Below are 21,312 nucleotides of genomic sequence, written 5' to 3'. Positions count from 1 at the left end.
GACAAACAAAATCCAAGTCCACTGTGTATGGTGTGCTCACAATAATTCCATGTTTTCATCATTATCACAGATCTATGTGTAAGATATTAAAATCTATGACCATGTTTAGGTTCCCAAAGTGCTCTTTGATTTCATCCAAAGCAGCCAGGAATTATTGTGCCTTTTATATTCGTATCGTTTCTCATAAGAGATATATTTACTGAATGAGGGAGATTCACTCACTTACTTAATTGTTTATATTCTGATTGAGAGAATATTTTATCTATAATCTGTGATTTATTTACAAACTGAATCGTAGATATGCATTTACAGTATGAAGACTGGATGCAAACTAGACCATCCAGACCACATCATGTGGAGTGGCCCCAAATACATCTTTGCAGTGTCTCAAAAGTGTTATAATTGTTATGGTATTGATTGACTGTGGCCCTAACTTCAGGAAGTAACAGAGTGCTTTATAAGTCCTAGGGAAGTACATGGTGAGGGAAGCAGATGGCAAGGGATCAACCAAAGGGAGCCGTGCGCTAACAGCGGGGGTGGGGACCATGGGTTATTTAACACCAAGAGATCTACAAGCAACTATGGGAGCAAACTGGGGAGAGCAGATCGCCCAGTCTCTGGCTAGGTGGGGAGTAGAGAATGTGTGGACCTAGGCATTAGGGGAAGTCCTTCCTTGAAAGAGAGGGTACTAAGCGCTAATCTGAAATGTAAAAGTGATGGCGCACATCTGGTGTTGATGAGGAGGAGATTTAGGGTCTGGGGGCATAGCCAGAGACGGCCTGGTTTCTGGTTCTTTTGTTATACACCAGTGGAGTGCAAGCCTGTTTGTGTTCCTGCTTCTGATTATTTATTTTTTAAATACGAGTGATTTTGTGTGGGTGTGCTTAATGCGTCCATGTGTTAGGCAGCAGGGGGCTGCACTTTGCAAGTTATTGATGGTTTCAATGCTGGCTTATAGTATTTGTCCAGCATCATTAAATTTGCTATATTGAGAATTTTCGAATAAATTGTGGCTGCAGCTACATCAATGTGGTAAACAGTGACCTTAGAAGTCTAGATTGTGTTCACAGCTTCATAAAAGTTACTTATAGTGACCATTATGGAATAGATTGTGGCCACAAAATCAAAGTGGATATATTGTGGGCGCAGCTGTACAAAAATGACTTACACTGGCAATGCTGGCATATGCTTTGAACTCTGTCATCATAATACTGTTAAATGCGCCTGTGTACTGTTGGGGACTTGGCATCTGCTAGATTTTGGCATGCATTACCCATGAGAACTATTTGTAAATTGTATGACTTTTTAACCAATGTTGTAAAGAAATATGCTGTACAATGGACCATTTCCACAGATTATTTTACACCTTTTCTCCAGATAAACACCCGACTTCCCCTACATAACTTGGGGCTCTATTGCTATGCTTGCTCTAATTTGTGGAAGATGTTGATGCCCTTGCACAAAAAATATTCAAATGCCGCCACTGGCCTTGAACCATTTACAATTCCAGTGCCCTCGTCAGAAGCCACCCGACCTCCTGGCACCAAAACCTCCCTCTGCTACTGCCATGTGCATAATAATGTTACTGGCCGTACAGTGGGCACTAGAACAATTGTTGTTTCTATGTTCGATGTAAGATTGTATACAAAACTTTACATCTTTTACCTAGTGCAGGCCGCATCACACAGCTGCGGCCTCATGAACATCATAATCATCAGCTTTGAGTGGTGGCCCAGGCCAGTCCAAGAGTCTCTGGTGCAGAATACTCTTCTCTGAGGAGTTTGGGGTGGGGGGATTGAGGGATTGAGGGGACCTCAACGAGCTTGCAGGGGGCTCCCTTAGTTTGTGTTACGCCACTGATCACAGCCATAAAGCGGTCATTTTAGGTTCAAAATGGAATCATGGAGGTAGCAAGTTCTGCCCTAGCCACCCCCCATCTAGCAACTTTACGTAACCTGCAGCTGCGGCCCAGTAAGATGTACACATCAGTATTGAAAGTAAAAGATGGTCCACTCGGTGGGCGTGAACTAGAGCAGAATTTTCTACAGTGATCACCGTTGTCGTTCGAGAAATTCCCCCGGCTTTTGGAGTGACATAATCGCCGGTGGATGACCTGCCCCAACTCTATCATCTTGCTCCGGGATAGTTACTCCGCTTTCCTCGGTTGCTGTTGCTCCTGCCCTTTGCCTTGTCTTTGTGCCTGAAACTTTGGATAACCCTAGACTGGGCTCCACAAGATTCGTATTTCCAATTGAGAAAATTCAATCTCTTACTGATGGCCTTTTCAATGTGGGTTACAATGTTATGTTATGCTAATATGCTTCTATACTGTGCCAAACCACCGCCGTAGTAGTCGAGAGGCGTACTGAAAATCATTTTGTTTCAAAAAGGTTCTGCTTTCCAAGAAATGTCGTACAGCACCAGGTTTCTGTCGTTGAAGGGTGTGACAGCCATGACGGCTATATTTAAATCAAGCTAAATTACAAGGCAGCTGTGTCAAATCTGCAATTTCAGTTCTAGTTTACAAAGGGAATTTCAGGTTGTGAACACAGGAGTCTTCAGTGCAGGGATTGTCCTTGGGTTTTATAGATTTGGATTGGAGTGTCCCTGGGAGCTGCAAGCCATGCACACTTTCATCAGAAGGGGTAGACTTTAAGTATGTGTGAGATCTGCCTGGAGACCATGAGAAATGGTAGCAGTGTGCGCTACAAGTCCCAATAACGTTACATTTTATCTCCTATACATACATTGTTTTATTTGTGACGTCTAAATTACAAACAACCGTTGTATATGAACTTGTGGCTTTATCAAGTTGAGAAGGATGTATATGGTTCACGGAACCGGGTTGTGTCCCACCATGCATTGCGGTGAGTACGTTATGTTGGTTGCTTGTATATCTTGTCCAATTCCAGCGGCATCCAGGATAACTGAGCGCAGTGGTCATGGTAACAAGCCTGATCAAGAAAGTAGTGTGAGGACTGGGAGATATCAATAATGGCATTGAGTTGTGTGGCGAGCGAGTATCATGACAGATGCAGTCAGACAAATTTAGGACACAAGAAATCATTGTTCCTAAACCTTGTATAGATGTTCTTAGCCAGGTTTTGAGGTTGGGCAAAGGCCTAAAGGCAGCAGGAAACTAAAACGGGATGTATAGACTAAAGTGAGGGGTGGTGAGATGACTGATGAGGGAACGGGTGTTCGAGCACCCCTCACTGTGGCCCTCCAACTGAACAATTCCGAGTCCTCTTCTGGACACTCTCTCCCTTTTTTTGTTTTTTGCAAAACTCCAAATGGTGACAGCAGAGAATATTAAAACCTAATTTTACAAGTTCTTCAACCTCTTGACTGACCCTACGCAATAACAGTAAGTTCAGAGAGTTTTCGGGATCCTTTGACTTCTTCTCCGCACAACCATTGGGTTGGGCTTGGTGGACAGCGGGCTATATCGTCCATCTCCGCTACAACTCTGCCGAGTGCTGGGATATATACTCCCTTCTGGCACTCTATCTTCTGTGTCATATACTGCCACCCTCTCTTAGCCTGAACACGGCTGGGCACTGGGATCTAGTGCCCATCTCTTTCTTCAGCTTCTATCCCATCATGGGTTTGTTGGCAAAGAGTCTCTTCATGCCATACAATGCCCCCACCCCCATAAATGGAGCACCCCTAAAGCCTTGGTACTAGACGGCGGCTTCCCAGCATCAATAGCGTTCTCCTCTATATCTAGGCTTTTGGGCATGCATTTGCCCGGTCCTTGGCCTGCTGCCATGCAACTGCTTCTGTCCGTCTCCCTGTGCTCCTTCCCGCCGCCTGCTTCAACATGTCATAACTGTTTAAGAGGGCTAGTCACTAGCCTGATTGGTGGTTCAAGCTTTCTGCTTCGGATGCGTTCCTAATTGGTCTGGTCCCTTAATGATCCCAGTTAGTTCACCGGGTAAGTAGGAGCCTGTATCATAGAGTGGCGGCTTGGCCAAGATTGTAAATAATTGATCCTGTGGTGCTGCGACATGCAGAGGTGCTTTCCTCTAGTCTAGACACTGCACTTTCCTTGGTGGAGGAGAGGACCAGGACACCTTCCGGGATCAGCAGAGTGCTTTCAGAAAAGCATCTGGCTCGCACAGCCCCATTGAATTCCATGCCCTCCTGCTGGCTAGGTGAGGTTTAAAGAAGGAGTGATTGGAGGATTTAAAAAGGACATTGTTGTTACTGTCCGGGGTAGAAGTAGTAATTAAAGAGCGTGATTCTTGCCCACAGTTGGATTAATAGTAGTGTATAGAACTGGAACGGCGGGTTTCTCCGGGCGACCGAACGGAAGGGTAATGACCGATTCCATGGAGGGTTTGTGAACGAGTGACTCCAGCGAGACCTTTTCCTGACACCCTGTCGGGCGAAAGGAAGGGGGACTTTGGGTAGCAGCCAGAGTGCTGTAGCCCCTGAAGGTCAATTACCCACGATATAGGACTTGGACGTCGTTGGACTCTCCACAGTTGGTTGTGTGCCTTTGACTGTGAAATAGTCTACATTTCAGTAAGCATTTACTAAGGGGGCTTTACCCGTTGTTGCTAATAATGCATAAAGCAGTCTTATGGGTAGAACCACGTCATCGCTGGCAAGACTCACTGCTCCCCCATTGGCTCCGTGGGCCATTTAATTTCCGTTCCGTCAGACCAACCCCTTTGCTTTGGCCTTGAGATGTTTTGCCTGTTGGAAGAGGCCGTGGATTCTTCATGTCGGCTACTTGAGGGTATGTGAGCTCACGGAAGTAGGTTCTACCTCTTTCTCATCTTTGCGCCGCTTGTTGTCGATGCGGCCCATTTGGGAGTTTGCTGGCTTGTTGCAGCGGACATTGGTCATTGGTATCTGCTGCTCAAGAATGGTCCTCTAGAGTTTCCAGTGCAACTTGGTTCGGCAGCAGCTCTACCAGCTGAGCATTCCATGCGTGCAAGGGAGGATGCCGGCAGCACTCCACATCCCAGCTCCAGCATCGGGCATTCATCTAGCCCAAGGCTGTCTCCCTTAATGCCTGTTAATGCCTGCAGAATGGTCCAGGGCTGTCTAGGGAAGGATTAGTTTTGCTGAATGGCCAGTGTTTAATTCCTGGTGTTTATAATTTCAGTCTTATAAATTTCCTGCTGACGGGTTGGTATTCCTCTCCAACGCTACTGCTTAAACTATTAAGAAGTGAATGTTGACTCCGGAGCAGGTCTGTTCTTTAGCAGCAGAGATATAAAAAAAAAAAAAAAAAAATCACTATTTGGCCAACTCTTTTTTAATGATAATGGTGAGCCAACATAAATGATATTGAAAAAATAAACTATAATTGCTGCCATCATTAGATGTTTTTAAAAACTCTCGATTTTGAACTAAGTGTTACTCAGTAAATTGAAAAAATCATTAATTAGAGCATGATGGCGAATACACGGGGAAGTGAAGAGGAAAACGCAGGAGACCAGTCTAGATTAAAGTCCCCAAGTTTCTCATTTACTAAGTTGTTACCCTGGTCCAAACTGTTGAGTTTCAGCACCACTGAGCCAGTAACCATTAAAAGGATTGGCAAAATAGGTTCAGAAATGAGTGCTTGGAGGACTCCTTGTTTCGTCACCATCAGGACAGGGAAATAGTCACAGAAAACCCTCCCCGTAGTTAACCGTGTGTAAGAGTTGGTACTTTGTGTCCCGGATGCCTAATAAAATCAAATAATGCTGGGCTAGACACAAAATGTACACCTCAAGAAAATATGCCGACCAATTGTGCATCCAAATGGGCACTCTTTTAGTTTCCTCCGGTTTGCTAGGCTGGACTTACCGTTGAGAGCATGCACTACGTAGTACCTATTTTAAGCCTATTCCAGAGCTTGTCAATGGTTTGCGGACAAGGCACTCCGCGATTAGCTTAGTGGATAGCGCACAGGATAAGCACTCTCCTCTGACACAGGGCAAGCCTATCCTGTACACGCTGGAATCCCAGCAGGATCAACGCATCCCTGATATTATAATTATTACATTGTCTAAGTGATGGGGAGACCACAAAAGATCATTTACTGTCTTAATCAGGTGGCCACTAGGGTCATGGTCATTGGCCTCACCGGCTTTGCCACATGGACTGTTACATCGCTGCTGATGGCACCGTGGGCCGCAGAGTGAGTCTAGGATGGGAATGGGAAGTGGGTGGGTAGAGGCCAGGGAGGAATGATGGACAACGAAGAGGGAGGTGAGGGGGCCTGGGACATGACAAGGGGGTGGGGCAAAGAGGTGAGCCCCCCCAGAGAGGTGGGTGGACAGGTGGGGCTTAAAGGGAGGCGCCCCCTCCCCCTTCTTGTGGAGGTGACTGGGCATTATAAGAGCCCCATAATATCAAGCATGGCGGAGCTAAGGCGCTCACTTAAGTGTGGTGCAGGAAATGCCGTGACACAGACACAGACACAGAACCAAGAAGGTATTGCACATTACTTTTAACTTCTATGGAGGCCTTTAAAGTTAAACCAGTCCTTGTGAGTGAGGTAGGATCGCTGCTTGCTTTATATATTGGGACATTCAGAAGAAGTGTATCAATTGTTCTGTCCTTTAGGAAGTGTTCTGTTCGACATGGCATGTTTCGACCTTTATATACACATTAACTCGCTTGCATGTGGTCTTCTTCAGAGACTATTGTACCATCAGAATACAACATTATTTGTTGAACAAATCCTTATAAATGTATGACTCCACTTGTAGTTGTTTCTTTCCAGGATGTTACTAATGTTTGTTAGGTTTGTCTGTTGTGTATAATTGATGGTTTAGTTATTGTCACTTCTGTGTCCTGCTTATAAATATGGCAGCCATTGAACTGTCTTTGTACCAGCTCTTTATGTGTTAAATGATTTAACCAATGATTTATTTTACTTTAATTTGTTCTCACAAACATATCACTGCAACAGTGCTCAAATTATGTGTGCTATGTTTGACTATTTATTATAAATGATTAGAGAAAGATACTAGGAACCCACTCTTGTGACATACAACTATTTTTCTGAAAACATATATTAAATAAATTTAACTAAAACAAATCCCAATTTCTCCAGGTGTTTTTGGCCATCAAAGGGACACATAAAACATGGCGGGGCTAAAATGTATTATGTGGAGATTGTAGAGAGTTGGAGAAGGCACGTGCGAATGGATTCTGTGATGAAGTCCATTTCCTATCCCTTGGCTTGAAGGTTGGGGTGGCAAAGAGGGCTGGGTGCTGCCCCTCGTTCTGCCATCCTCGGCCTGGGGGTAGAGGGGGATGGGGACAATCCCTTGGCAACTCGACCATGCCAGGGTCGGGAGGCAGAGCTCACCACTACATTCCACAATATGGAGGCATCTCTTTAATGGTTCTGAGATGGTCGAATCTCTCGTTTGCTCCATTTCTCTTGAGGAGCAGCTTGCTGTCTCGGGTCAGGGAAATGACAAGCAAGGCCGGGCACGTGGCACCCTGTGCACAGACCAAGGAGGCGTTTCTTACACAAGTGAACTGGATTACACGCAAGAAATGCAGCATCTGCAGGATTGGCTGCACTCCCAAGGGAGGGCTAGAAGGTCTGCAGAGCATTCAGCTGCAACAGCTCTGCTGCTCTCGCGCATGTGCAAGCATCCAGTTCAAGATGGTGGCGAATCATTTTTTTTTATTTTTGTAACCTGGTGGGGAGGGGTGAATGGGTTGATCTCATCAACTTCCCAAGAGCTCTTGCAACATATACTGGGCTGGTTTGTACGCCTTGTGCTTCACAATGTATGCTTGCAAGCGTCTCAGTGAATCTATTCATCGATTACTGTTTCAGGAACTTATTCCTTCTGTGGGTATAACCCATAAGACAATGTGTAGCGTCTAAATCCTGCAATTCGGGTTGTAACAGAAAATGCAAATACGATGTTTAAGTGCTTGTGAATCCAACCAACCCCATTTCAGAACGTATAATCCAACAGACCTGAAACCCATACGATTGGGGTAGTTCAGGGAGGCGGGATAGGCCCGTATCTAAGAGCACTGGCTGAGCAGGAGTGTGTGGGTGTTTGGAGACAGTGCATCTGCAGGGCAGTAGGCAAGGGTTTGGAGAGGGGAGAGGGGAACATCCATTGGAAAGGGGATAAGTGTGAGGGGCGAAGTGCCCCCAGTTAGTGAGAGAATGAGGGTGAGCAAGTAGAGAAGGGATGTCTGTAGCAGTGTCAGGGCCAGGGTGGGGAAGGCTGCCCCCCTTTGCTCCCACTGGTGCCCAGAGCACCCCACAGCCTCCTGCTGGTGCCCTATTATCCACCCCCACCCCTTGGCACCAAAAGCTACCCCCTCTACTGATCTGTAGTAAGGAGGACGATGAGCAGAGTGGGAAGAATTGGGGTGGCACCAGTTGGGGCAAGGAGGAGCAGGCTGAGGGTAAAGTGGAGATGAGGAACACCAGTAAGAAGGCCGAGAGGAGTGGGGTCACTAGAGGGGAGGGACAAGGCCGAGCAGGAATCTGAGAAGAGTTCCCACCAGTAGGAGGGCAGAGGAGGTTGGATAAGAAACCGCAGAAGAGATTAAGGTGGTAGAATAGTATACACCCAACCTTGAGAGGGCGAAGAGTGATACCGGGGTAGGTGGAGAAGCGCACATGAGGAAGACAATTCAGGAGGTGAAGGAGAAGGGCAAAGAATAAGAGTGGAAAGGGAACATGGGAAGTTTCCCTTACATACAAGCATGTGTTGAGGCACTGAGAAGGACAGTGAGAGTAGGTTCGCGGGAGGTAGATCCAGGCCCCTAAACACATAGGTGGAGGCCTACGATCCATCGGAAGTAAGGACATGTGCAGACTGGAACTCTGCTGGTGAAGGAAGGAAAACCAGCAGACAGGCCATCTCTGTCTACGCCTCAAAACTATGTAACCACCCCACGTGCCCCTCAATATCAGACTCGCTCTCTTGTTTCTACAATTCGGAAGGAGGTAAAGACCCTCCTCTTCAGTGAATGGCTCCTCCCTAACACCTAGGTCCACTTCCCACCTTAGCTGGGACTGGGTGATCTACCCCCCACTGTTTCCTCTCCTGATTGCTTGTAGATACCTTGATGACAAACTGCCCGCTCTCCCCGTCCGGTGTTGGCTCCTCACTTCCTTGTTTCTCGGCTTCCCACACCATGCTCTCCCCCCTATGATTGTAGAGCACTCTGTTGCTAGGTCCGTCCTCAATAAATACTCTAATAATAATAATAATAATAATAATGTAGATGGTGGGGCTGTGAAGTCTTTGACGACGCAAACTGTGGATCAAGAAGAGGACCTTAACATACCAGGATAAAGAAGAGCCGTCACCTGGTAACCTACTTTATTGCCACATGTTCTCATAGAAAAAGTTTAGGCCTGCTGAAAATGTGTAATATGGGGCCATCAGTTTCGTTTTATTCGTGTTCTTAGATCATGTGATTTAGCGAATAGCACCATAAAGGCTTGTAACCCACCAGGGTGAGGTTAAGGAAGCATACCCTAGCCAGGATAAACTTGTAGTACCGAGTTTGGATAAATGAGGAAAGATCCACCATATACAGGATATTCTCTACCTTGCCAGAGATACTGACTTGAGACGGGAACCTAGAAAGTGGGCTGATATTGTTGAGAATCTATCTTGACCAGATCTTATGTTTACCCTATTATTATATTGCCCTTCCACTGTATCAATTCCTGAACACATCCTTCTTTGAAACCGAATTATATATCTGGCCTACGATTGATCCATTTCTGCTTTGTGACAACACACAGCCACACCCTTTGCCCATCCGCTCACCCATACAAACATTAGCTTGTCCCATCAGCCAAGAGTTGTTACCAAGGTCCTTTCCTTTAATGAAATGTCATTGGATGAAAGGGCCTGGGCAAGGCCACTTCCAGGATGTGATAAGCCAATGGCATGATTGGAGGAGAGAACCACTATGCAATGCTCTACTCACCATGTAACTGGAATAGTTGGAGCTTTGCTAGGCTGCGCCCTAAGGCAACCTAGTGAACTCTGCTCAGGTTGAGACAAGCCACATTTCAGAGGTCCTTTCTTCCAATGACACTGCATGGTTAGAAAGTGGGTCATCAACACTGCTCGCCCGCTGCTGCAAATCGCGTCAGGATATTAAAGGAGAGCGCAGTTATGATTGACTACTCTCCTGTGGAACCTGAGGGAAGCTGCTGCTGCCCTAGACCGCCTTCGGGTTCAGGGGAGAGCCGCACGTTTAATATGCTGCTTGTTAAATATACAAATGTTTTCTTGTCGGGATAACCAAGGAAAATAACTGTTTTGCTGCTTATTTGTGTCGTCAATTAGTTTAGTTTGCCTTTTGTAACATGTTTGAATTTGTAGTTAAATGTATTCACTTTGTAAATCTTTGACTTGTTGATTGCAGAAACTAGGAGAAGGTCTTGCCAAGCTGCGGACGGTAAGAGAGGCTCCTGAGTGCAGCTGCCCACCAGGTAGGTCAAGTCCATCTCTAATAATGGCTAAGGGCCCTCTTCCTACAAATCTACTGTAACTATGTTAGGGTGTTCAGGTTCTCTCGACATGCATTCAATTAGGGCCACTGATCTACAATATCAAGAGGCTGCTTTAAATATATATATAGAGAGATATTGGAGAACACCAGAGATTGGAACTTGAGGACAGGAATGCAAAGCAATGTTATGCTCTTAGCTTCTACAGATTTGAATATCATCCATCAATAGGAACCAGCCTCATTTGGCCAATAACTGACAGAGGGCGGAGTCTCTGAAACCACTGGGCAATGGTTAGACACTTGAATGTGTGCAGAATAAGTAGTGTGCCTCCCAGGTCAAGAAAAGCATGCACGCAGTTAGTGCAGGACCTGGTGTGCAGTGAAGGTCTTTTGCCAGGGGTCTGCGCCATGGAACCCGCCCATAATGTCTGGTGCACCAGTGGATTACAGAGTTACTAGAAAAGAGGAACTTGAGGCAGTCGGAGAAACCAGAGTCATTGAAGTTCCAAAAACCTTTTGGATAGAATCTATGAACCCTTTTCAATTTATGATTTGAGTAGGAGAAAAGAGAGAGAGAGAGAGAGAGAGAGAGAGAGAGAGAGACTTTCTTGTGTCTATTTGATTGTTTGCATAACTTAATAAAGATTGTATTGTGATTTGTAACACACTTTTGTTTTGGTAACCGTTTGTAAGTACTGGGGTTTTGTCACTTTTGTAGAAGTTGTTGACACAGTTCAGTATCTGGAGATGCATGCATGTATTCACATTGATCATGGCCTGTCATTGCAGTAGCATGCACAGTACCCAGAACCGCATTGTGTTGCACATTGTGAATGTGCCGAGCCGAGTAGAGCGCTCGCTTTGACGTCCAGTGCAGAATCTGCTGACACAGGTTCGAATCCTGGCGGGGCCAAACTCAGCCTTTCATCCTTCCGAGGTCGATAAATGAGCACCACACACCGTGGGTAATAATAAGCAGCGTTCAGATACCTGAGGGTTCGTAGCGCTATATAAATGCCTAATTATTATTATTATTATTAATTATTGAAAGCGCAAATGCTATTATCGTGCCAATGAAAAGAGGAATCACGAGCTTGTGGGGTGTGGAATGTGCTAAACCACCTGCGATGTTGGCTTATTTGCACTGGGTGAGGAAATGAGCAGGTGCCAAACGAAAAAGGGGTGGGCATGATGCAAAAAAAAGGGTGGGCATGATGTAAGCTTGATGCAAAAATGTAATCTATAGATTTACAATGCTGTGAACATATTGGCTCTTTTCTGTTCTAGTGTAGGACATCAAATGTGACCAAAATGACAGTGCAGGCGATGGCGGCTTTCACCCGCAGTTTCGGCTTTTTTTTGTAAATCGAACCTTGGTTAAGGAAAGTTGTCCTGTCTATTCTGAACAATTCTCCAATCCTTTATGATCCTTCCTTGAATGTTGCACTTGTATCTTGTTTATTGAGAGTGCCAGTTGGATCCTCTTTGAACCCAGCCAGCCTGGCACAGGCATTCAGCATGCCTGACCTGGGCAGGTGCTGCCCTTTGCTGATTACCAGGCCTTTGCGACCTGTGCTCCTTCCTCTGAGGGACTGGAGAAGAGCGCTGGTGTCGGTCTTGCTAAGGATGGATTCTTAGATGGCACATGCACCAGCTTGCACTGATGTGCCAGGTTTCCCCTTCCCAAAACTGGCCCCGGCATTGGCACACACTTTATAGAGCAGATCGCCATGCCTGTTTGCATAGTGCGTGCGGTTAGAAAAGTGCTTCATGTCTTTTTCTTGGTATACAGTCTTTATAACGAAAATGTTATGCAGAATGCACATATATCGAACATGGTATCACGAAAAGCATAACGAAAATGTATGTGGGGTGGGATAAAGGGTTAAATCTTGTAGGGAAACGGTTGGGGTGGGAAACGTGGTTTGGGGGCACCCCCCAAAAAAAGAAGGAAACAAAATTCGTTATGTTTTGTTGTTATACAATTTTCGTTATAATTGCACTCGTTATAAAAGCATGTAATTTTTTTTCTTACATTTTGACATCAAGCTTTATTCTTAGAAGTTCAAGTGTTGAGTTAAGGTTTGAAATATGAATGCTTGGTCATCGGCTCTGGCATGCAGCCCTTCTATGCGAGCCTGCCGCGGCATATCGTAGCCAGGGTTCCTACCAACAAGACATCCTAGGCCAAGGGGCACTATGAAGCGCACAGCAGCGAATGAAACCATCATGAACAATACACCAAAAATCAATTAAGGAAAATATGCAGTCTGCCGCCTTTGCAAGTAAGGGACACCACTTTTATAGTGTCAAGGTAAACACACGGCGGGCCGTTTTGTTAAATACACATCATATACATAATATGTGCCCTGGGCAGTGGTCGAAGTGAGCGGGAGCGGACGGAAGCGGTGCTCCTATACTATTTTAAATTACCTTGTACAGCTCCTATACTTTTATTTTAAAAAGAAACCGTTCCGGAATGCTTTGGTTTTAAAATAGAAGTGTAGAAAGAAGTTGAAACGTGCTACACTGAACGTTCCCTTAAACAGCAGGTGCAAGTGTTTGGGGTGTGTATTGTGTGTGGGAGGGGGCCTGGTGATGGGTTTTGTGGTGCGTGGGTGCAGACCGGCAGGGGACATAGTTCCACTACTTCTTTTCGTACACCTCGACCACTGGCCCTGGGAATACGCTTCCTGCCACACTTACTTTTTAGTCACTGCATATCTCATTGGCCTGTGGTGGGAAACATTGAGTATGTTGATGCTTAAAGGCAAGCAGACACCTTGTGCGCATTGTCGTTCTACTTTGTGGCGAATGGCTCCAAACAGGGGGAACGTAAGCATTTGCAAGGCTAAGCAAGCCTAGAATAACGCCCTTGAAGCCATAGCATGTAGTCGCTACTGCGCAAGGCGCGCCGGTGGGGGAAATCTCTTCTACGGAGCATCCTGCACAAACCCGGCATTGATCTGTTTCCTCTTCCAGGGTCGCGGGAGGCATGGGGATCATACAGGGCGGCCTAAGGTAGTGCCAACACGTGAAATCGTCTGGTGCCTTACCCCCACTCCCCCTCCTTACTGGCTACGATCATGACCACTCTACTAGCATTCCTATGATGGGGATAGAATGCACCCTGCGCACGCAGGGGGTGCAGAAGATGTGTTGGCAAGGGCTTGTGTTTTTGCTGTTTGTGAGGCAGCAATGCATCACATCAATGGAGAATGGTAGGTGCTCTCCTGCAGTGGGAGGCTGCTGCCTGCCAACCCATTCAACATGGCAGAGGCTTTGCAGCGCTCTGGGGCAGGAAGACCGACACCTGGCGCTCTTCACTCTCCAGTGGTCTGCCAGCAGATACATTCTTCCATGTGCTAAGCTAATTCATGTTTCTGGCTCATTACTATCACCCGTGGATGCTAGCAAAATGCAAAGGCCATCTTAGTTCATGCAGATGTCGGGCCGCCAACACCTGCTGGCTGCTGTTGTGTGTGAATGGGAATCCGCCCGTGTGAAGCAGTAGTCCATGTTCCAGGTGGGGTTTGACACTTCCAGGCCCGACTCACAAAGATGTGTCCTGGAGCACGTCAGGCGAGGTCTGTGATCCTCTCGGGGTTACCCCCGCTGACCTATGCCTGGTAAGCGCACATCTGGAGATGCCCGATTGTCTCTCAGATGCCCTTGGTGGCATTTGCACAGGAGCTCCAGGCATCTGCAGCTTTGCCCCAGGTCCAGCATTTGTGAATCTGGCACCAGGCAGTGGGTGGAAATCCGAGATGCTCACAAACATCTCCTCATTTCCTGCAGTGCAAATCTTTGTGACTCGGTGCCTACATTTACAGTGATGGTCGGGCATTTGTTCCGCAACAGTCTGCCTGCAGAGTTCGCAGTATGTGGGAAAACTGAGGGTATCATTAAGGATTAAGACCCAACCAGGAGAACAATGCAGTGAATGAGTGTCTTAAAAATGGCTTCCGTTGGTAAGACACAAGCAGGGAGGGATTTGGAGGGATTGTTCGGTGTATTGCCACTAACCAACCGTACTAAACACTCACCTTTCTGCATACGCACCCTCAAACTCTGAACTAAACACAACCACTCCTCGACCACACCACAAACCACACACACTTCACAACACCCAACATGAAAACAAGCCACACGCAATCGCACCAAAACATGGCTACCGACTGAAAATGCACCAACGCTCAGGGACCGGTTACTCAGAACTGAAGCTGCCAACAGCACATCAAAGATCTCTTGCTCTTCTCCCTCTCAATCCCACTAACAAACACCCCACAACCCTCCTTTCTTGCAGACCCGCCGAGCGCCAAGAGACCACGCAAGTGGCAACAGTGTGCAGTACAAAACCCATTACCATCAACAAGGAATTTGGACATGGTTCAAGAGAAAATCTAGCAATTTGGACATGGTGCAAGAGAAAATCTAGGCCTCTTATATGTACAGGATGTTTTATGCAGATGGTTTATTGCAGTGATATGAGAGGTATATGATATGATGGGTTATTTATAACTCGCTTAATACTCAGAGTTTTCTAAGTGTGGATCAGGGGATCGAACCTGTGGTGCTCTGTGTTGTCTTGCTTCCATGCTGAGCACATTGCCCCTGAGCTAACCTCCCGAGACAGTGCTGCTTGATTGATTGTTTTTTAATTGTTGGGTAATTGAAAGAAATTGTGTTTCGTATTAGTAGGGTAATGCAGTGATATGATTCTGGATTTAATTGACATTTTCAAAGAAAGATTAAATGATTGGATTGGAGTCCCATGCCATTTGTCAATGTACAAGTGAACACTGGCCTGTGCTGTGGCCCAGTGCCTGGGGGCTACTCTTGCTGCAATGCTCCGCAGATATCTGCAGAAGGGAGTCCTGCACCATTCGTAGATGCGATTAGAGAATTGTGAGCTTTCATTAGAAAGCCAAAGCGTTTCGTACAGAAGGTTTGTCAAGGCACTCTGAAAAGTGTGTTGCGCTCTTTTACACTCTCCAGTGGGTCGCGTTCTCTGATGTCTCCTCATTTAATTCTATGAACTGTTATCATTGTTATGTTGTTATTGAACATTTGTTCTGAATCTGAAGGCAAGAGGTCGCTATTGAGCCAATGGTGCGGAGTGTAGCCAAACATGCAGACTAAGAAACGTTGACGAAAGAGAGGAGTTTGGAGAGCTTGCCTGAATTTAAGCATGTTCACTCCAGTTCTGAGGGAAACTGGCAATGTGTTCCATAGCCTTGAGCCAGGGACAGAAATAGTTCTCCCGCCGGCTGAGTGTAGTTTAAGTCTAGGTGGACATAGTAGCAGTAGAGTGGAGGCCCGCGGATGTCCAACGAGTCCATCTCCTAGACGGATAACTGGGAGCCCTAGAATAGGTGCATTTATGAACCGGGGCAAGGAGTGCAAAAGAACCCCTTTGCTGAGGCTGGACACCATTGCAGCTGAAACAAGGCAGGGGAAATGTAGGCATGAAAAGGGAGATTGAATAGAAATCTGGCAGTGTTATTCTGTAGCATTGGAAGTTTATAGGATGGTGGTTTGGCAAGGCCAGCATAACGTGAGTTGCAATAATCCAGTTCAGGTGAGTTTATTGCACGGGCGCAATCGGCCAGGTGCTCCTAAGTGAGGAAGGGATGGATATTCCTGAATACGCCCAAGTGATAAGAAGTGGATCTAACAATGTGATTGATTGGAGGCACACCGTCTGATGGGGAGTCTAGACACCCGGACACTTTGCCTTTTCAAGATTAGGAAGGGAGCCAGAATCCTAGCGACGGAAAGACCCGTTTCCATCCAAGCATGGTTGGCGTGGGTTGTGCGCCACCAGTTATTGCCTCTACTGCTCTACGGATATTCTGTTGCTCTGCTCTGTGTTGAGACCCTAGTGGGATTACCTTACTTCATAACCCAGGTCTGAATGACTGGCTCTCTGTCAATCTGCTTGGCCAAAGGGTAGAGGAAGGGGCATATAGCCCTTCCATATGGCACATACAGGTAGACCTAGTGTGCCTCGTTCTTGTATCGCTGCTGCAAAATGCAACATACATGAACATTTCTTTCATCAGGCATTACACACCATATACTGAAAAAACGTTTTAAATCAATCTTGAATCTGCAAAATGTGTTGTTCCAAATGAACACTGCAACAATTCTTGATAACAACGATCAAAAGGTGCAGTGCTACATTCCCCGAGAAGCGTGCAGAGGAAATCCTAGATGGTGCCTCCAATATGATCAAGATCAAAGAAGGACACCTGCCCAGTGTCCTCTAGGCGTAAACACAGGAAACAATGTGCAAAATGTCTCACACATATGAGAAGCAACTGCTTGTATGGGTGGGGCTCTGGAGAGCCTTGTGCATCATCCTTGCATGCACACATCCCCCTGTGCTTGCATTTCAGCTGGGTGCCAAATGTTCCTGGATGAGCATGGCTGTGGGGGTTCCCTGATTCACAACAGTGTACTCTAGTATGGGCCCCCTTTGCCTGTGACTGGACTTTCCTGTCTTGGGCGTGACACAAGAGCGTGCGCAATGTGAACCAGGTTTTCTTTCTGACTGATTCTGCCCCGCAATGCCCAGAATAAAAATGCTAGTTTGTAGCATGTACATTTTTTAAATCCTCCTCTGGGTTCCCTTTCCCAAGTTCAAGACCACTCTGCTCCAAAGAAGAGGATCTTGAGGGCTCCATCCTCAGGACAACATTGCAGTTCATGAAACCCGAGGGTTCCCTTCCCCAAAACTCCAACGTATTCACTTATACGTGGCTTCAGTTTTCAATGTTCAACACAACTCCTGGTCAACTTGACACTTCTTCTGCAGTACAGTAACGGTTCACTTAAAGTGCTCCTTCTTGGTTTATTTCCACAATGTCTTTGACTTTCACAATTGAGGGTTTCCTGGTCTAGGCACAGTTGTCAGACCACACAGTTCACCCATCACAGGTCGCGCAACCAGGACCCCTAGGCTCTTCAACCCACACAGGTGCTTCTGTATTTGCACCTGTGTTCAAATTCACACTCACTTAGCTTCTTCTTGTCGGCCTCTTGGCTTAATGTGCCGGTTTCACACTTTCCTGGTTTCTCCTGGTTAGCCTCTTGGCTTTGCCACAATATGCATTTCATTTGATTCATTTGTCATTTCTCACTGCCATGCAGCCCCTAGGAGCACCTTGGTCTCGAGTGACATTCGCTTTCACTCACAGGTCCTCCGCGTTCCTTTCGGGCAGCTGATTCACTTCACTTCTTCTCCGCTGGCTGGCGTGCCGGTAACTGCGAGCCCCGCTCGCACTTCTGGTGCTTCTCTGCCTTTGCCGGCAGCTCTGCTTCCCTTCCGCAGACGCTGGCAGCAACTCCTTGCCTTTCTCCTTTACCCCCAACTCCAGCTGCGGCTTCCCGACCACAGAAGCTGCCACACCTGTGGACATCTGTCGGCCCAACTCGCCCTGGGATCCACAGGTTTTCTGGGTCATCTGCCAGCATCCTGGCTTCCTTTCAGGACTCACCACGGCTGCCGCTTCACAAAAAGGACTCCCTGCTGGTCTCCTCCCCATAGGCCTCCCTGTTGGTCTCTATGTTGCTGGTGTCCTCCCTTTCCATACACCTGTTACCACTTGATAGGTTGCAGGTGTGAGTTTTCAATTAGTATTTCCTGACTACAATTAGAGGGACATGCCTGACCTTTGCAGTGCATCTTCCTCGTCTCAGTACTAGAGTGGTGAAATAACCTATTGGTGTTCATTACTCCTAGTCGCCTCTTCCTCGTCTCAGTACTGCAGTAGGTTCAATGGGGACAATTGAAGGGAGTTGTTTTACAGTAGCCCATAAAGGCCCGGGGAGAGTTAGGTTGGGGTTCAGAAGAAAAAGGGGGATACCATGTCTTGCCTGTGGGTACCCTACTCGCAAGGACCTTACACACAGGTGATCCTCCCTCGCTTCTTCACCCCCAAGGTCAGGATCCAAAGGCGAAGGCTTTTCCCTAGCCACCTGAGAAGAGGATCCAGGCGGAGTAGGAGTGTGGATGCCCTCTGGTGTCTCACAGTATATGGCGAGGTAGCTAGATGAGGTGTAATGCGCACTATACACCCATGTGGATTTTGGGACGGTCCCAACTCTACACGCACAGGGCAAAGAGGCCAATGCATATCTAACCGCTGGACACATGCTTTATGCTTTATTATGCAAAGGGCTTGGGCTGCAAGGTACTTGATACTTGTGGATCAGCCAATCCACTGGTTATAGTTACCCTTTTTGAATCAAGATACCTGCACGCAGATCACACCTGTGAATCAGGGTAGCGCCTTCTTGCACTTCCTACTGTACGCACAACTTCAAGAGGAAATGTATGTTGCGTTAAGTAGGCTGTGGGAAGTACCCCCACACAATCGACCAGTGCCCCAGAAATGGAGGGGTGGTGGCATTTGCACGAAGATGTTCAAGAAGCTCATATTTCCCAATTGCACGTGTGGAAAGCTATCCAGTTCCCTTTTGTTTATTGGAAATCTGGGATATGTAGTCCTAAATATAAAATGGATAAAACTACAAGCCCCAGATTTCCAGGGAAAGAAAATCTGGTCTAGATTGCAGAGCTCTCAATGTTCACCAATTTCATGCTCGAGGAAGGAAGGCCGAACAAACAGAGGGCCTCATTCACAGAAGCATTTTATGTGGCAAAACCCCACTGGAAAACGGTCTGTGAACTAGGCACAAAATGCAAACCTAAACTCTTCTTTAAAATCCAAGTTGGGTCCAAGTTATTTAAACATAAATTACACATTCAAACCTTGAAATGTCAGTGGATAAGCCCATGTTCGAGCAACCTTGGTACACGCGCGATGGCCTCTCGGTGGAGGCACTGCCTACTTCCATGCGCTGCTGCGGGCACGGGGCAGCGCTTATTGGGCATTATCCAGATGCCTGTATCCAGGCTTCCAGCAGCAATGCGTATGGGCTTAATTGGGAATGGCGCAAAGTCTACCCGCGTGCCACTGCACAGCCTCTCTCATGCTTCCGTTTGAAAATTCTAGTTACACTGGAATATTCATTTTCCACCTTTCTTTTTAGGACATGTTATTTTAGTTAAATACTTTCATCTGCCGCAATCTGCCTTCGAGTATTTCTCCACATGAAAGGTGTGTGCGTAACTAGCTCGGGGCTGTGTGCCTGAAGCCGGGAATATCAGCGACTTAGTAGAAGTTTCCAGAAATAAAGGTAAAGCTGGGTAATTGGCTCTGGGATTCCACTGTCCTTAGCATGATGGCGGCAGACAATTGGCTCTGTGCAAAAACTTGCCATAATACAAGCTGAATGTCTCGGGTGGGCACATCCACGTTGCTCGGCTTCCTTGTGCCCCCACCCCTCCCAGTTCTTGTAACTACAGGCACACCTGAGGGCGTGCCACAGGAGCCTGGCTGCGTTTCAAGCGGCGTGAGGTAGCTCATGCAAGCATTCAAACATAATGGGCCTCATTACGATTGTGGCGGTAAGGCAACGAGTTCTGCTCGCGGGTGCCGTTCTGCACGCCTGTTCAGACCAGGAGCAGAGAGCGGCACCCGCGAACAGAACTGGATTGTAGCAACAGTACCGTTATGAACGGTACCGCTGCTACCATCCTCCCTATTCCCGAATGGGGACGTACAGGCTGCGGGTCCCGCGCAAGGGGAACTACCGGGCCCGCTGTGGTCGGAATGGCCTGGTAATTCCCCTTTCGCGGGACCCGGAGCCAGACCCGAGTTTGGGGGTAGCCTTGCTGGTAAAAACGGCATGGCTACCTCCAACCTCGTAATGAGGCCCAATGTTTTACTCTGTCAAATGCAGTCCTTTCCCGTGTGTGAGACGGACTGCATTCACCATGTTGTAGTTTACAGTCCGCATACAGACGTTTTCATTTGCTGGAGATGCCAACATCAGTGTTGTGTGTTCCTTTTCACATGTTTTTTTGTTAATGGACCGATTTTTGCAGCGTTTGTTGTTGTGCACACATTTCCGCTTAACATGTGAGCTCTGCTTTTGCACTAGTGTTTCTTGTAAAGTAGATCGCATGCCTTACTACGGTGGGCCGTTGTTGTCCTGCTGTACGTTTTCAGGCAAAGGTTTGGAGCACTAGTCCTTCCCCATCCCCAATAATTTTTGCAAATTGCATGACGGGAAACGTGTAACTTATCGGCTTCTTAATTCTCACATATCTAAATATCTAAATATCTAAATATATAAAGTAGAGGTAGGTTGGGCACTAGACTCTGACTCGAATTGCACTGCACCTGGAATTTTCTTGGGTTGTGAGGGTGGGTTTACTTGAGCTGCGAGGTTGCCGCTGGTTGAGGTGTTGCCCACACTTCATGTTGGGGTCTGGGTGTTTTTTGGCCCGGTTGCCTTGTACTTGAGAACAGTGATGAGTCCTGAAATTGTGTTTATCAAGGCTAGTATTCTCTGTGGTATACCTGCAGATGCAAGTATGCTGGGGCTCAGTTTCCTGTCCTTGCCCGTGAGTAGGCCCTTGGTTGGGCAGCTCTGGATGTGTTCTTGTATGCTCTCCTTTCGTTCTCCTGGTGGAAGAGCATTCAAGAACACAACCAGATCAGAAATTTGAATAACGCAGTCACCAATTTCAGCTTCTTTAATATACTGAACAGTGGGCTAAGAGAGGCCTCAAACCACATGCTCCGGTGCAATGCTCATTGGCCTACTCAGTTTTGCCCATTGCGGCAGGGCAAAGCGTATTTCGGGCGTTGATCAGGCATTGGTCTGGTGAAGGGCCAGAATCCCTGCTCAGTTTCCCCAGATGTCTACTGTGTTTCCTCACACAAGCCCCAAACTCTTCTCACACAGTCCAAAATGTAATTCTCC

At 46.9% G+C, this 21,312-nt stretch overlaps 1 protein-coding gene across 1 annotated transcript in view; it reads left to right on the top strand.

Annotated features, from left to right (window-relative positions):
- LOC138580045 (collagen alpha-1(XXIII) chain-like) overlaps positions 1-21,312 on the top strand; it is a 981,844-nt gene that overhangs the window by 79,603 nt on the left and 880,929 nt on the right. The window contains exon 2 of the mRNA XM_069650277.1: positions 10,384-10,450. Coding sequence (XP_069506378.1) covers positions 10,384-10,450 — 67 coding nt within the window. The remainder of the gene's footprint in view (positions 1-10,383; positions 10,451-21,312) is intronic.

This window comes from Ambystoma mexicanum, chromosome 3p, assembly GCF_040938575.1.
Source record: "Ambystoma mexicanum isolate Mex_15411 chromosome 3p, UKY_AmexF1_1, whole genome shotgun sequence".
Taxonomy (NCBI): Eukaryota; Metazoa; Chordata; class Amphibia; order Caudata; family Ambystomatidae; genus Ambystoma; species Ambystoma mexicanum.
This window is presented reverse-complemented; position numbering and strand designations above follow the sequence as displayed.